The 13,566-nt window shown below is 40.6% G+C and overlaps 1 protein-coding gene across 2 annotated transcripts in view; it reads right to left on the bottom strand.

Moving 5' to 3' along the window:
* LOC146655912 (phosphofurin acidic cluster sorting protein 2-like) overlaps positions 1–13,566 on the bottom strand; it is a 44,507-nt gene that overhangs the window by 11,638 nt on the left and 19,303 nt on the right. For both annotated transcript variants that reach the window (XM_085428648.1, XM_085428649.1), the window contains exons 3-10: positions 7,687–7,776; positions 6,850–6,975; positions 5,045–5,202; positions 3,644–3,740; positions 3,384–3,464; positions 2,985–3,044; positions 1,421–1,572; positions 212–305 (exon numbers count right to left, since the gene is read on the bottom strand). In XM_085428648.1, coding sequence (XP_085284774.1) covers positions 212–305; positions 1,421–1,572; positions 2,985–3,044; positions 3,384–3,464; positions 3,644–3,740; positions 5,045–5,202; positions 6,850–6,975; positions 7,687–7,776 — 858 coding nt within the window. The remainder of the gene's footprint in view (positions 1–211; positions 306–1,420; positions 1,573–2,984; positions 3,045–3,383; positions 3,465–3,643; positions 3,741–5,044; positions 5,203–6,849; positions 6,976–7,686; positions 7,777–13,566) is intronic.

The raw sequence follows: 13,566 nt of genomic DNA, 5'->3' as shown, positions 1-13,566 counted from the left end.
TCTTCTCTCTAGTATCCTTGGGAATCCCTGAACCACAATATGAACAGAGGGCTGCCAGGAATTTAAACACTGGGGCAATACAGGGGAAAGTCTTTTACGTAACACTGTTTATAAGGACGTCTAAAATAACTGCGAGGCAGAACTTTATAGATAAACAGTGCAACTCAAAGGCAAAGGGGTCTGTTCATAGAGTTCGTGCTAATCAACTCACAGGGCATGACATCTCTCTCTGCTGACTTTTTTGGCTGTGGATGCTTCCAATTTCTGTCTGCGAGCTGGAGTGAGACATCCCTTCAAAAAACGGCCTAGAAGCAAGAGCAAATATTTGAATTAGACAAGAACAAACAGTTTAAGTAGGGGAAGCCTTCGGATTGATCGAAACGTTTGCTTTAAGATGTAGTAAAATGGGCATCAAAGTAAGAAAAAAACATTTTTGAACTAATAAAGCAAAATTCATATTGCTCTTGTCCATACTACAGGTGTCAAACAATTACAGTGTAGTTTAGAAAACTATGAACCTTCAAAGCTACGTGCAGTCAATAGTCCGAAAGCCCAAAGCATATTTATAAATCAATAACATATAAATTGTCAATCTGTTGATGTCAAACCGTCCCTGTAAACATCGACTATTAAATTGATGTAGCTTCCAGTTCACAGTTCAAGCCTCACCCCTTTGTTCTTCATTACAGCCTGCAGAGGGCAACTTCTCCGGTTACCAAAAGGCATCCAATTGCATACAAGTCAAATGGGAAACAATGCTACTTCTCACTTTATTTCTGAACTCAAGCACTTCCCTTATGAGTTTATGGTCTTGGATGTAGCTTAAAGGCTTATTTTATACAGCATAAATACTAAAGCAGCATATGACTTAGGATGTGGCAGGTCAGTACCACATGAGCGAGCAGTACTCTCATGTTCCCAGCCAAATCCTTGGAGATGGTGAACATATCTGTTCATAAATAGGGATGATCTCAATGACTGGGCATCATAAAGGACACTGCAGCAGGACAATGACCCTAAACACTGCAGTAAATCTACAACAGAACAGCTTCAAACAATATCTGCTTTTCAGAGTGACCCATTCAGAGCTACTGAAACTACTACTACGTGGAATGACCTAGAGAGAGTCACTCATCCTAGAAATATATTACTGAACTGAAAACAGGTTGCAGAAGAAGAATGCTGGTCTGACCTACAGACACAAAGTATCTGTCATGGTTACTGCTGCTAAAGGTGAAGAATAAGTTCAAGATCAAATCACAGTATAAAAATGAATGGGCGCTTTTTCCCGACAATGTATATGCGTACTTTTCGATCATTATTTAACATTTTTAAAATGTAACAGTTCACCCTATAACCACATACAAACTTTCAACTATAAACATTTTATCTGGAAAAAAAATATGAAAGACAGACATACTTGAGTTTGGGCTTAGGAGTGCTCAGGACACTCTCATTGTCCTCCATCTCTGGCCCACTGTCACTCTGATTATACACCTCTAGACTGTCATAGAGTAAGTCCAGATCCTCCTCAACCTCCTGTGTCTGGTCTACTGGGTCAGAGTCCAGGACCTGCCACACAGGATAGACACATCATCAGTATCCTGTAATCAAGGATTTGTAATTATGGCCATGGATTAAATAAGGGCAGGGTGTTACTGGGCGCTGTGCATAAACTAATCACTTTCACAGCTGGAGTAATGGAGCTTCAAGAATGAATGAGAATAGTGAAAGCTGTAAAACAAACATCTGTATGTAATATATATATATATATATATATATATATATATATATATATATATATATATATATATACACAGTCCTGCCTTAGTTCAAAGAAGAGCTAATAAAAAGTGAGCGTTAGCGAAGTGCTAAGATGCTGAGCCTTGCTCTACCAGCTGCACAGTGGAGATGTATATCATAGGAACTACACACAGCCAGGCTTGTGGACTAATCAGGTGATTAATGCCACTCCATAAGTGCAGGAGCTGGCAGGGAGCAGACAAACACAGTCTGTCCCCTCTCCTCCTCCTGGCTATGTATTTATAGAGCCGCAGCCACAAGAAGGAGATTAGCGACAGGGAACGTGATTAAAAGATCATCGGGCCACCTGGAGCTTCCAGAACCATCCAACAACCCCCCCCCCACACACACACACACACACTGGCAAAAATGCTGGTGAAAGCAGCACTAGGTTAAATATCTCAGACAGAACTTTTTAGATCTTGATCACATATAAACGAATCCCCATTCAGTCTGAAAACCCACATAACTTGTTTTTATGAATAGGATTTTTCGAAACATGCTCGCTGATATAGTTATTGGATTGCTTGCAACACAAGGAGGAAGAAAGATGAGAAACAAGGCATGTTCCAGGTTTTCCCTATAGATTTCTTACAGTTCAAGGATAATATTTTCATCCAAAGGGCTTAACACAGATTATGCACTAATGGACATGTAGGGGTTGCTGCATACAATTTGTCAATGTCCTGCTGATGACCTGATTACAAGGCATTATGCTGAGAGACATTTATTCATAACAAGAGCGCAAATCTAAATAATACATTTTGTATTGCATTAAGTAGTAAAAAATAAGATGGTTAATGGATTCCAGATATAAATCGCTGCTAATGGAAATGTGCATCTGTGAGGAGAAATGTAATGCAGCGTAATGATGCTTGTAACCCTGTTGTGGCAGTGATTTCTCTACTGGTGATTGCCCTCTAGTCAGGAGCACATTAGCAGTGATGTAACAGAATGCTGCTTAGACAGTCAATACTGAGATTATTCCGTCCTGCCTCGAGGGTAATTTACTAAATGCAAGTTTCACAGCTGACCTCCAGAAGATTTCATAAGAGAAGGACAGAAATTCCTGGGGGCACAGCGAGGAGGATGCTGTATCCCTCATTTGCTTTGACATTGAACATGTTCTTATGCGGTGTCAGTTCAAACAAATGCAATTACCTTTTTTTTTTGCAACTCACCTCATCGGTCACCTTGAACCTCTTCAGCAAGGCCACAAATTTCTGCTTAAAGTTAGGTTGCTGCAACAGAAAAACAGAAAAAACCCCCACATGCAGTTACGAGAGAAGGATTAACAGAATAGAAGGATACCAAGTCACAGTTAAATAAGCACGATAGCTCCACTCCAGGTAACTGTTCACTGGATTACATATTCAGAGCTGTTCTATGTAAAGGCCATTTTAGCCACTTCACTGGGTTCATTTACACGTCTGTCCACATTGTCTTAATGGCCTGAACAAGGAACACAGTGTGTGCTTTCCCTTAAAAGCTTGTAGAGAAGCAAACACAGGTTTTAAGCTATTCACAAAGTGACTGCTGAGCATGGAAAACTGCATACAGTGGAAAAGAAAGCTACTAACCCTAGTCATGGAAGTGGTTCGGATCATTTTCCTGCGGGCCTTCTTGGGCTTCCTGACCTCGTCGTCCTCATCGTAAAGATCCTGAAATAGAGAAATTATTAAAATCAATTTCTCTTATATTTTTATAAACAAAGAAAAAAAAACCTCTCTACTTCCTGAATAACAATTTGATGTAGACTTCTTTTGTTTATATGGGAGATTTTATTTCTTGGTGTATGTACTATACATTTGTCTGGATCTAAACATTCTCTGGCACGAACCTGGCCGTGAACTGCGTCATCACTGGCTTCTTGCTCTGACGAATAGCTGTCGTCATCGTCCTCAGAATAGTTATCCATATCTGGGGAGCGGTCTGAGGTACGCCAACCACACACACACACACACACACACACACACACACACACACACACACACACACACACACACACAAACAAACACATTGAGGTATAAGTCTAGAGGAATATATCTAGGCTAACATTAGCAGCATTACACCAAAAAGGTTAAAATTTAAAGTTTTGAAAAGACACATCTTTTCTAAAAGTTCAAAAGACAGAGATACAAAGTGTGAAACAATAATCCAAGATGACTGCAATATCTAATAAAACAATGGTTCTGGTTCTAAAAATTGTTCTGGTCAGGAATTTATTAAGTGAAACCTCCTAAACTTAATGTTTAACATGGTTTTCTTCACTAAATATTCTTCTTACCCTGCCAGTGCAAAGCATAATGTCTTACACATACCAAACTGCATAATGCTAATAAGATGTAAATCAGGCTGTTATTAAATGTTTAGTCCATTTTTCACACATATCAGGGTGAGGCCAAAGGCAGTTTTACATTTTGTGCGGGGAAGGTTTTTCAGTTTTCTGCCTAATGTTCTTCTGTTTGTTAATAGTAGACTGTTTCGGCTACAGGACAAGAATAATGGGCAAAATATATGAGAATACAAAAATGCACGGAAAAGCTCTTTTTGTTTAGTTTTCAGGTCTAATGGTTAATAAATTCTGTGTCATCTGAACTGGACATCATTTTAAAGAGGCAGTTTGTTAGTTTGACAGCTGAGGGCAAATCAGGTGATGGAATATCTTTACTTTTTATTTTTTTGGTAAATGTTAATGCAGACTTCCTTTTGCCCGTCAAACATCCTGTTCTGCGTTCCTAGGTGGGATGGATGCTATTAAAGATCACTGCAGAGGAGAGAAAGGCAAACATCTTTTCTTCCCTCAGAGTGACACCAGTTTAATACTTGGTGCATGAGCTCATCTGTTATGTTAGAGCGGCCTCCCTAATAACATCCAGAACAGCGACGGATCAGCACAGCGGGATAAAAGCACGGAGTCCGAATAGGGCCCAGTATTTCTCCTCAGTCCAGAATTAGAGTTGTGTAAGGTAATAGGCCCTACATCTGTTCAACTCTCAAATCAACATTACAACCATAGCTAAAGAGAATAACATATCCTTGGCCACAGCACAGCCTGGGATTAATAGAGTTTATTCTGTCCTCAGTTGGGAAATAGGAGCCATGTGGAAGGAGGGAAGAAAGAGGCCTGAGTAGGGTGAGCTGGCTAAAATTACAAGCAGAACTTGGCTGGGCAGCATGGGTGCAGGCCTGTCTAACAGACCCAACACAGGCAGGTGAGAGATTGCTGTGCCCACCTGAGGTTTTGGTCTTGCGGCCAGCCTGGCCGCTACCATCCTCGTGGTCGATGGGCTGGCTGGAAAGAGAGTACACGCTGATCTCCGCCACACGCACTGGCGCCTCCTTTACGTTGCTATGGAGACCCAGAATCTGTCCTCCGTCTGTTGGGTGTTGCATCACCTGGACATAGTTCAACATTGAGGCCAGGAATAATTTTTTAGAATCCATTCAAATGACAGGCTGAAAATTGAGGTATAAAACCCCCCACTTTAGTCCTTTTTTGTCCCTCACTGAAAAGTTCCTTATACCTTTCTTTTTTTAACGTTTTTGCTGAGACTTCATGACTTCGATACTTGCTATGCATACGCTGGAGCAGGAGGGATCAAATATTGAAAATACAAACATTTTTCGCAGCAGACAATCAGGATGGAAGAATTTGTCTCTTTACAGAGCAGATAACGATCCCACAGAGATCAAAATGGCTTCTGCCACACTGCTTTACACCAACTGACTACAAGCAGACAGCTATGCTACCTCTAAATAAATCTTCATTAGCACAAAAACTGAATGTCTAGAGGAGCCAAGCCAATTTGTGCATATCACCCAGACAAACAGAATAACACAGTTTACATAAACTGTTTTGAATCAGATGAGAAGGAATGAGCTTTCGTTCCGAGCTCCATCTGTGGGGTGCTTTCAATATTTCACTTGATGAATTGCTGTACAGAGAGTGGGCTCATTTTGCTCAAACGCTGACAGGGGTGCACTTTGAATGTTCCATTTAAAGTCCAATAAGCGACTTCCTCCTACACAATGCTTCGATAGTTTCAGAATGAGGGCACAAGAGGGTTTACGCCACAGCAGATGACAACGCAATTACCCAACAGCATCCAATAATGGCCTATCTAGCTTTATTCATAGAGGTCTGGGAGTTGCTTCATTGCAGCAAGCACCAACAGCACAACAGCTGAGTGGTATTTTAAAATACAATAATGCATTAGTCTGTCCATCAATTGCCGTCCTGGGGCTCCTGCTGGAAAATAACTTTGGAGAGGCACATCAGGAGTTGTAATGAGAACTGTCACCTTTTTCTTTCTACAGATAAATGTAGAACTCAATAATTATGTCTAAACCTAATGGCAGTCTTGAAGACGCCCCCCACCACCACCACCACCAAAAAAACCAAAACAAACCAAAACAAAACAAACACCCCAACCATGGAGCACACTCGGCTTTGTACAGTTTTGAGGGGATGACAGTTATTGATCAGTGATCTTTGCTTGTTTGCAGAGAGTGAATACAGTGGAACGACTGCAGCAAAGTTTCAACGTCTGATATCAACACTGATAACAGAAAAACAAATACGGCCGTTTTGAAAGTCAAATATAGCAGTTTGATGGCCGAAGATACGTGCAGGATCCAGCTGAGCACTGTACTCACATTAAAGGACTGTAATCAAGACAAAAAAAAAATATTCCACTTCAAACAAACATCCAGCTCTCACTCAGGTGTTTCTGCACAGCATGCCTGACTGCACTGTTTTTATACAAGTGCATATGAAGGCAGATCCAGATGGTTCATAATCTCATACGGCAATATGTGTGATGACTGAGTCATCTGAGAAAAAAAAAAACGTGCATCACAGGAGGGCCTCTCTCTCTGGCAACCAAGACATGATAAACAGAAGCAAATAGCCATGTCAATCACTGTGAAAGAAGAATGCCATCGCAGGCTCCAAGCAAAATGAAATGTTCCTCAAGAACAGCTTACAATGAAACAAAAGTAAGTGAGTGAAATAGCTGCCTTAGTTAAGGCACTGTGCAGTACCTCTGCCATATTGATAACTCCCACAGCCAAAGTCTTGTAGCCCAGGATGGTTCGGTTCTTGTAACGTTTCCTCCTCTGCAGCATAATCTGCAGCCTATTGGCATCCCGCTTCAGAAAATGGGGGTACTGAAAATAAGACAAATCAAGTAAGACAAGCAAAATAATAAATTCATTATGTCCTGTAAAACGTAAGAGCTTTTGCTGCATACTTATAAAATAAAACAGTTCTGACTGTTTTTACTTCCAGGCAGTATTTTATCCTGATCTGACAAATGTTTAGATGCCCCACAGATAACTGCCATCAAACGCAGTATATACTGTGGCAACAGGCATATTATTAGTCATCAGATACATCTGGTATTTTACCAACCACTGTGCTCCTTGGACTGCCATTGAAGAATTTAAATTTTCACAACTAGAGCCCATAAATGCATTTATGAGAAAAATGCGTCACTTTTTTCTCAACCTTTTAGGATGTACTTGCCTCCCTCGGAAGTCACACTGTCCCAGATCTTTACATGTCATCTCCATCTTACCAGCATCAAGCCTTCACTCAACATCACTGTATTTTCACCCAGTTCTTACTCTTCTGAACTTGTGCATTTTTATCTTTTATACAACTTTATAAAACTCGTTCACTTAATTTTTTCACCTCTGTAAACTGCATTCTACTATTGCAGTCTACAAATGCCTTAAAAATGTCAATGAGAACAACACAGGAGATGCTGCAGAACTTCGATCTATAAATGGGGTAGACAACAGATTCCACACGCTCTTGCTCCTCAAGTAACCGCCATATTTGTGTGAGAATTCACAGTATAATGTCAGAGCGCTTGCCTGCAGTGAGAATGTGAGCTCCAGATCTGTCTCCATCAGTCCACTGGGTGGGAGGACATACTCGTTTGATCTCAGAAGACGCTTAGAACCCTGTAGGAGACAAAGCAAAGCAAAATGTCACAAAAATGCTAGACAAAAACTCATCACACCCAGGGACTTCCAGGAGTGACTTACTCTTACTTGAAAACACCATAAGCCTGTTCTAAAAATAAAAATGACAGTGTTTGCTGTTGAAACTGGGAACTGTTACACTCCCAAGCCCTCTTGCGGCGCGACTGTCTGTTCTGTGTTGCGGGGGATCCTTTCCGGAGCTGAGAGAAATTGGTGGAAATTTGAAACACCTGGTCAGTGTTCGGCACAGCTATTTAAACACTGCTTTCCTGTGGACATGTGCTGGGGGCTTTGCCTCGCAGCCCTTCTTCATTGCTTAAAACCACAGCTAGAGTTACAGTCGTGGCCGGTGAGACGATCACGACCGGGATGTTCCAATGTGACACTGGGAAGGACTAGTGGTCCAATCCCGGCTCAAAAAATATATATCAGGTAATGCTGACAACAGACTGATCAAAACCATTCAATTTGTTTTTTGTTTGCAGCCACACATTAGAAGCAGCGCACAAGTTCCTAGCAGGAGAGCTAACAGCATGTAGGAGGCAACAGCTTTTCTTTATTTGTTTGCATAGTTTATGATCAACAGCAGTTATGTGAGTTGATAAAAGCTCTGTTGATGACGACGACGTCTTTTCTGTCTGTTTTGCTGTCAGTGTTTAACTTGTTTGGAAGGCTTTGTTTTTTCTGTAACATGACATGTCCTCAACTTGACTGTTGCTTTACAGCTACACTACATAAGTAATGCACATGTGAAGTCGTGCACCCACAGTGAAACTGCGAGGATACAGAATTGGAACTAGTAAGACCATAAATGGCGCAATGAACCGAAATGAGACTTCTGCAAATAAATTAGGTGAAGGACCACAGTGTTTTATTTAACACCGGTATTGGACAGGTACTTGGTACTGGCAGATATCCAATACCAAGGCTGAAAGCGCTTGTTTGCTTTTCATCAGGGCAAACAAATAACAGTTAAAAAAAAGAAAAGAATCACATACATGAAATCATTAGATGCTACTTGGTTGATAAATTGACTAAAAATCCTTGACACAAAAATCAATGAAGTAAAAAAACAAAAAAAAAAATCCCAACAAATCACATATTTTGTGTTTTTTCTTAACCGGTTATCAATGCAGACAACAGTGAGTGAGTGTGCATACCCTATTTTAGTACCAGCCTCCTTCACATTCACACATTTATGCAGATTCGCGCCTTGTGGTAGCCTAGTACAAACAGTCCTCAACTCCTTTGCTTCTACTAGGATAAGTTAAATAGCTTGTGCTAATATATTTAAAACAGTAACTCTCTAATCAAAAGCCTGCTATACTCAACATATTGGAAACAGCTGTGAGTATTCTTAATCATACTTTGAGTGCGATCTCTAGTTCACGCAGAACTAAGAGCATAACACTAAGAAAGTTATTAGTATAAATACATTCACACAGCTATTGTATTACACTTTTTACTTCCACTGATATTCAAGCTACTACTCAAAACAAAAATTAGCTTCATTACCTAATGCTTTCTATTCTTGTAGAGAATTGTCTGTTAAGCCGGTTGAGAAAGTCTCATCACCTAAGCTAGTACTGGGTTCTGGCACAATGATATGGTGACCTAACATTCTCGGGGGATTTAAATGGCACAGGCTGAACGCCGCCTCTTCCCTAAGTGTAACTGTAAAGACAGCAACACACAGCGTGTCCTCAGATGACCTGTCTCAGCCCTCAGCAGTTCCTTAGATTTCTGTGATATGCCTTGGATTAAAGCCTCTCGTGTTTCTTGCCAAATTACAGATTTCCACAACTAAGCGTCTTTTTCTCCCTCTTATAAACTTAAAATTGGGAACTAAAGTGTGATTATGAGGAAATAAATAGCATGTCAAGCCTTTGGCTCCTGATGTTTTGCCAGAGTAGCAGTGCTGTGTCATCCCATTGACAGCTACAAAAATGTCATGAACACTCAAAGCTTAGTTCAGGTATGTGCTCTATCTGATGATAGAATTAAATAAGACTTGGTGAGCAGTATGGAGTAGTGAGGATATCCAGTGTCTCTCTTAATACCCAGGAGAGAAACTCATGGAATAGTCCCACGCAGTGGGTACGACATTGGATCTGACTGTTGCAAGAGCTGCCAAATCATGTAACAGATACCAAATAAAATAGTTGAATGTGTGCTGAGGAATCATCACAAGACACCAGAGGGGTCACTTTACACTGCAATATACTTCAGATGAGATGGCTTGTAAAATCTTGTTCTAAGTGATAATGCGTGGATCTGTCTGTATGTCCTTGTGATTAAGTGGCTTCCTTTTCAAGACATTCTTTGGCAAATTGTACAAATTAAGCTAAACCAGACCTAGCTTTGTCACAGATTCTATTTGCAGCTTTTAAGCATAAAACTTATAGGCACTGTAGACGCTGAAGTAGTTTGCAGCTGATTGTAAAGCAGGTGAAATGACAATTAGCACCTCCGGATCTGATACCACTGCCCTTAGTTACAAAAGGGTGGAATGCCTGCCATATGTTGGGAAAGAGTAGTTGCCTCAAGTCAAGTAGTAAAAGTAATTCACGAGTTTTGTTCACAAGTGGGAAAGAATAGAGTAAGAGACTGACAGAGGAATCTGCAGGTGCTGTAACAGCGAAGATAGAGCTGAGCCTAAAACTCACAGTTTAACAGATGAACTATGGAAACATCCTCTCACATAGTCACAACCTGTTAGTAGTGAGAAAGTACCAAGGTTTTAGTACAAGCAGCAGTAACTAGGTTTCTACAAAGAACCTACTTTGACTGTTTCCCTGGCAACCCAGGAAAAAAAAGAGTAATTAGATGATCGGACTGTTCGTTCATCGTTTTAAAGTTTTAGCAATATAATGGTGCAGATATGTATCACCACAACACACACATGCATACACACATATATTGCATTATACACACTTAAAGCCTTTTGCTATGTTTCTAGTACTGAGCAATCATGTGAAAATAAAGGGTAATAAACTATTTTTCTATGACACAATGTGGGATGGCAGTAGGAAAATCACTTATGTAAGTGTTTAACATATTTAATATGACATTGCCCCGGGGTACAAGAACTCTTTTTCTTTTTTTAGCTTCATAAAATAATTGTTAAGCACTCCACTGTGTCCACATCCAGAACTGGTTTAAGTACTTCTATGTCTTTAAAACTCAATGCAGCAAGAACACAATGCAATGTTCTAGCTTAACTCACAAAAGGCGATAGAGAACAATGTGCATTTAAAAAGCAGAAGGTGAGACACAAAACTTTAAAGGACTGAGGGTTTAAGGATGTTAACCGTTGCTGACTCTTAACAATCATTCATTTCTTTTTCTATCTAACCTAATGGCACGATATGCTCCAGAGAGGAACGTGCTGCCAGTGCCTCAACAGTACCTGCAGCTTTTGTTAAGTATGGATATATTTATATAAAACATTAAGGTCAAATCTCTGTCCAAGTCTGACCTTGTCACTAACTTGAGCTCTATAAAAAGGCCTTATATGCACCCTCATGCTTACTGGCTAGTACAATGAATCAAGGCACAAAAGCAGAACACTCTGAAACTGCATGACATGCATTAACAATACAGAGCCTTGGCAAGGAAAGCTTGTACTGAATGTCCTTTGGCCCTCCCTTTCTCTCATCCTCGCTCCCCTGCTGCACACTTTGACTGTCTTTCTGGGGCCAGATGGGCTATGTTACAGACCTTCTCCCAAGCTTTACAAGCCTGTGAAAACAAGTTCAACTATACAGTCTCAAGGTTTCCTTTTTAGACATTTTCAATTCCCTTAATTGGACCCCCATCCCTTTTTTTGTTGCAGTAATGAGAAGGATTAAGGGTAGGGATGAGAGCTCAATGTGAAATTGTATTAAATAGATTTTAAAGGTTTTGAGGCTTCTGCCTTTACCCAACACAGTGTAAGTCAAACATGCACAAACACATAACTGGATCATATCTAAGTATACTGCAAATGGAAGTGCTTTGGACAACAACTTGCACTAAAATGAGAATTGAATGATGTTCTCCTATCATAATCCAGATGACACTGAGGCCTGCCCACAGCCTCAGTCAATTGTACACAAAAGACAGGAAAAAATTTGGGATCATGGAGTACATACGTAGAAGCAACATATGGAAAAATATGTATTACACGTAGCTACTTGAAAAGAGCCAGAAAAAAAACCAAAAACAACTTTTTGCAGACTAAAATGCAACGTCATCATTCTTTCTGCTTCAGTTTAAGCAGACGATCCAAATGTCTTTACATGAGCTCTGTGCGTGCATGCAGACCACTTAACCTAATGAGGCCCAGAGAAAGAATAGAGAAGGCCACGGACCATGCTGCAGAGACAACCCGATGACATGCAGTAATGAAGCTTTGTCATTTACTGACTGAAAACAAAGCCGTTCCTTTCCTCTGTCATCCTCCCCGACTGTCTCTTTTATACCCTCAATGTCTCTGTTCTCTCTAACCAAACCTGCTAGAAATTGCATTTAATGCTCCAGTTCCAGAGCCATTGTGAACAGAGCTTCGCTCTGCTGTCCTCCGGGCGGCTCAGCAGAAATGGAGAGATTTCACGCTCTGGAGACGGTGTAGCTCATGGATCAAGCCACATGTGGTTGCTTTCTTTCTCCTTCAGGATGACAGTAAAGAGAGGATGATTTGTTCCTTCTAGAACAGAATTGTCCAGTCCAGTACTACATAGACAAATTTTCAATTAAATACATATATATTAAAAAAAAGGGGGGGGTACTTTTGAGAATGGGATTTAAAAAAAAAAAAAAAGGTCAAATAACGAAGAGTGGATTTTTTTTTAAAATAAAGTGTCTTTTATTTATATATATATATATATATATATTAGGGGTGCAACGATATTCGTATCGATATTGAACCGTTCGATACAGTGCTTTCGGTTCGGTACGCATATGTATCGAACAATACAACATTTGTAATTTATTTTATCAATTTTCCTTCTGACGATGCTGTCTGTGTTGAGCGCTCAGTGAATCTGTGTTCGACTACTCCGCCTAGGCTGCACTGTCGAGCGCAGATCCACTGAGCGCTCAACACAGACAGCATAGTCAGAAGGAAGAGCGCAGGGCAAGCTAGCAAGACACATGGACCTCCCCCACCCTCATTCAGATCTGGCGTTTGGAATTATTTTGGTTTTCATGTGACGTATGACCCTGAAGGTAAGCGAGTCATGGACTAAAGTAAAACAGTATGTTGGATGTGCCATGCAATGCTCAATTACATTGGTGTGAACTAGTGTGTTAGCGCAGTTAGCTCGTTAACGTGTTGGCCGTCTAGCCCCATGCACGGGGCGATCGGCGGTAGCTCGTTAACGGAGATTTGCCGTGTTGTGGCGTTAAGGTCATTTCAACGAGATTAACCTGAAAGCACTAGTGGGAACACAACGAATATGACTGCACATTTATGCCGACATCATCGTAGTGCAAAGACAAGTGGAAGCAGACAAAAAAAAGCAAGCATGATACTAACTTTAGCCGAGTCATTTAGACAGCTGTTAGCACATGATTCTCCTTATGCTGCTGAGAATATAGCCCAGAAGAAGCGGATAGTATAGCTTTTATTTTGGAAAGAGACATTTCTCTGTAATAAACTCTCTTTTCCAAAGATGAGTGATTCCTCAATCAGATACAGGGCTTGCAATATCGCTAGCCCGACGATTTTTTTTCAGTCGGGCTACCAAAATCTATCTCTTCCCTGCCCGTCGGGCTATTGTAGGAAAA

Source organism: Rhamphochromis longiceps, linkage group LG13 (genome assembly GCF_057381845.1).
Source record: "Rhamphochromis longiceps isolate RC_006_pf linkage group LG13, R_longiceps_female_GT1.1, whole genome shotgun sequence".
Taxonomy (NCBI): Eukaryota; Metazoa; Chordata; class Actinopteri; order Cichliformes; family Cichlidae; genus Rhamphochromis; species Rhamphochromis longiceps.
Note: the sequence above shows the minus strand (reverse complement) of the source record. Positions and strands in the feature narration are given on the sequence as shown.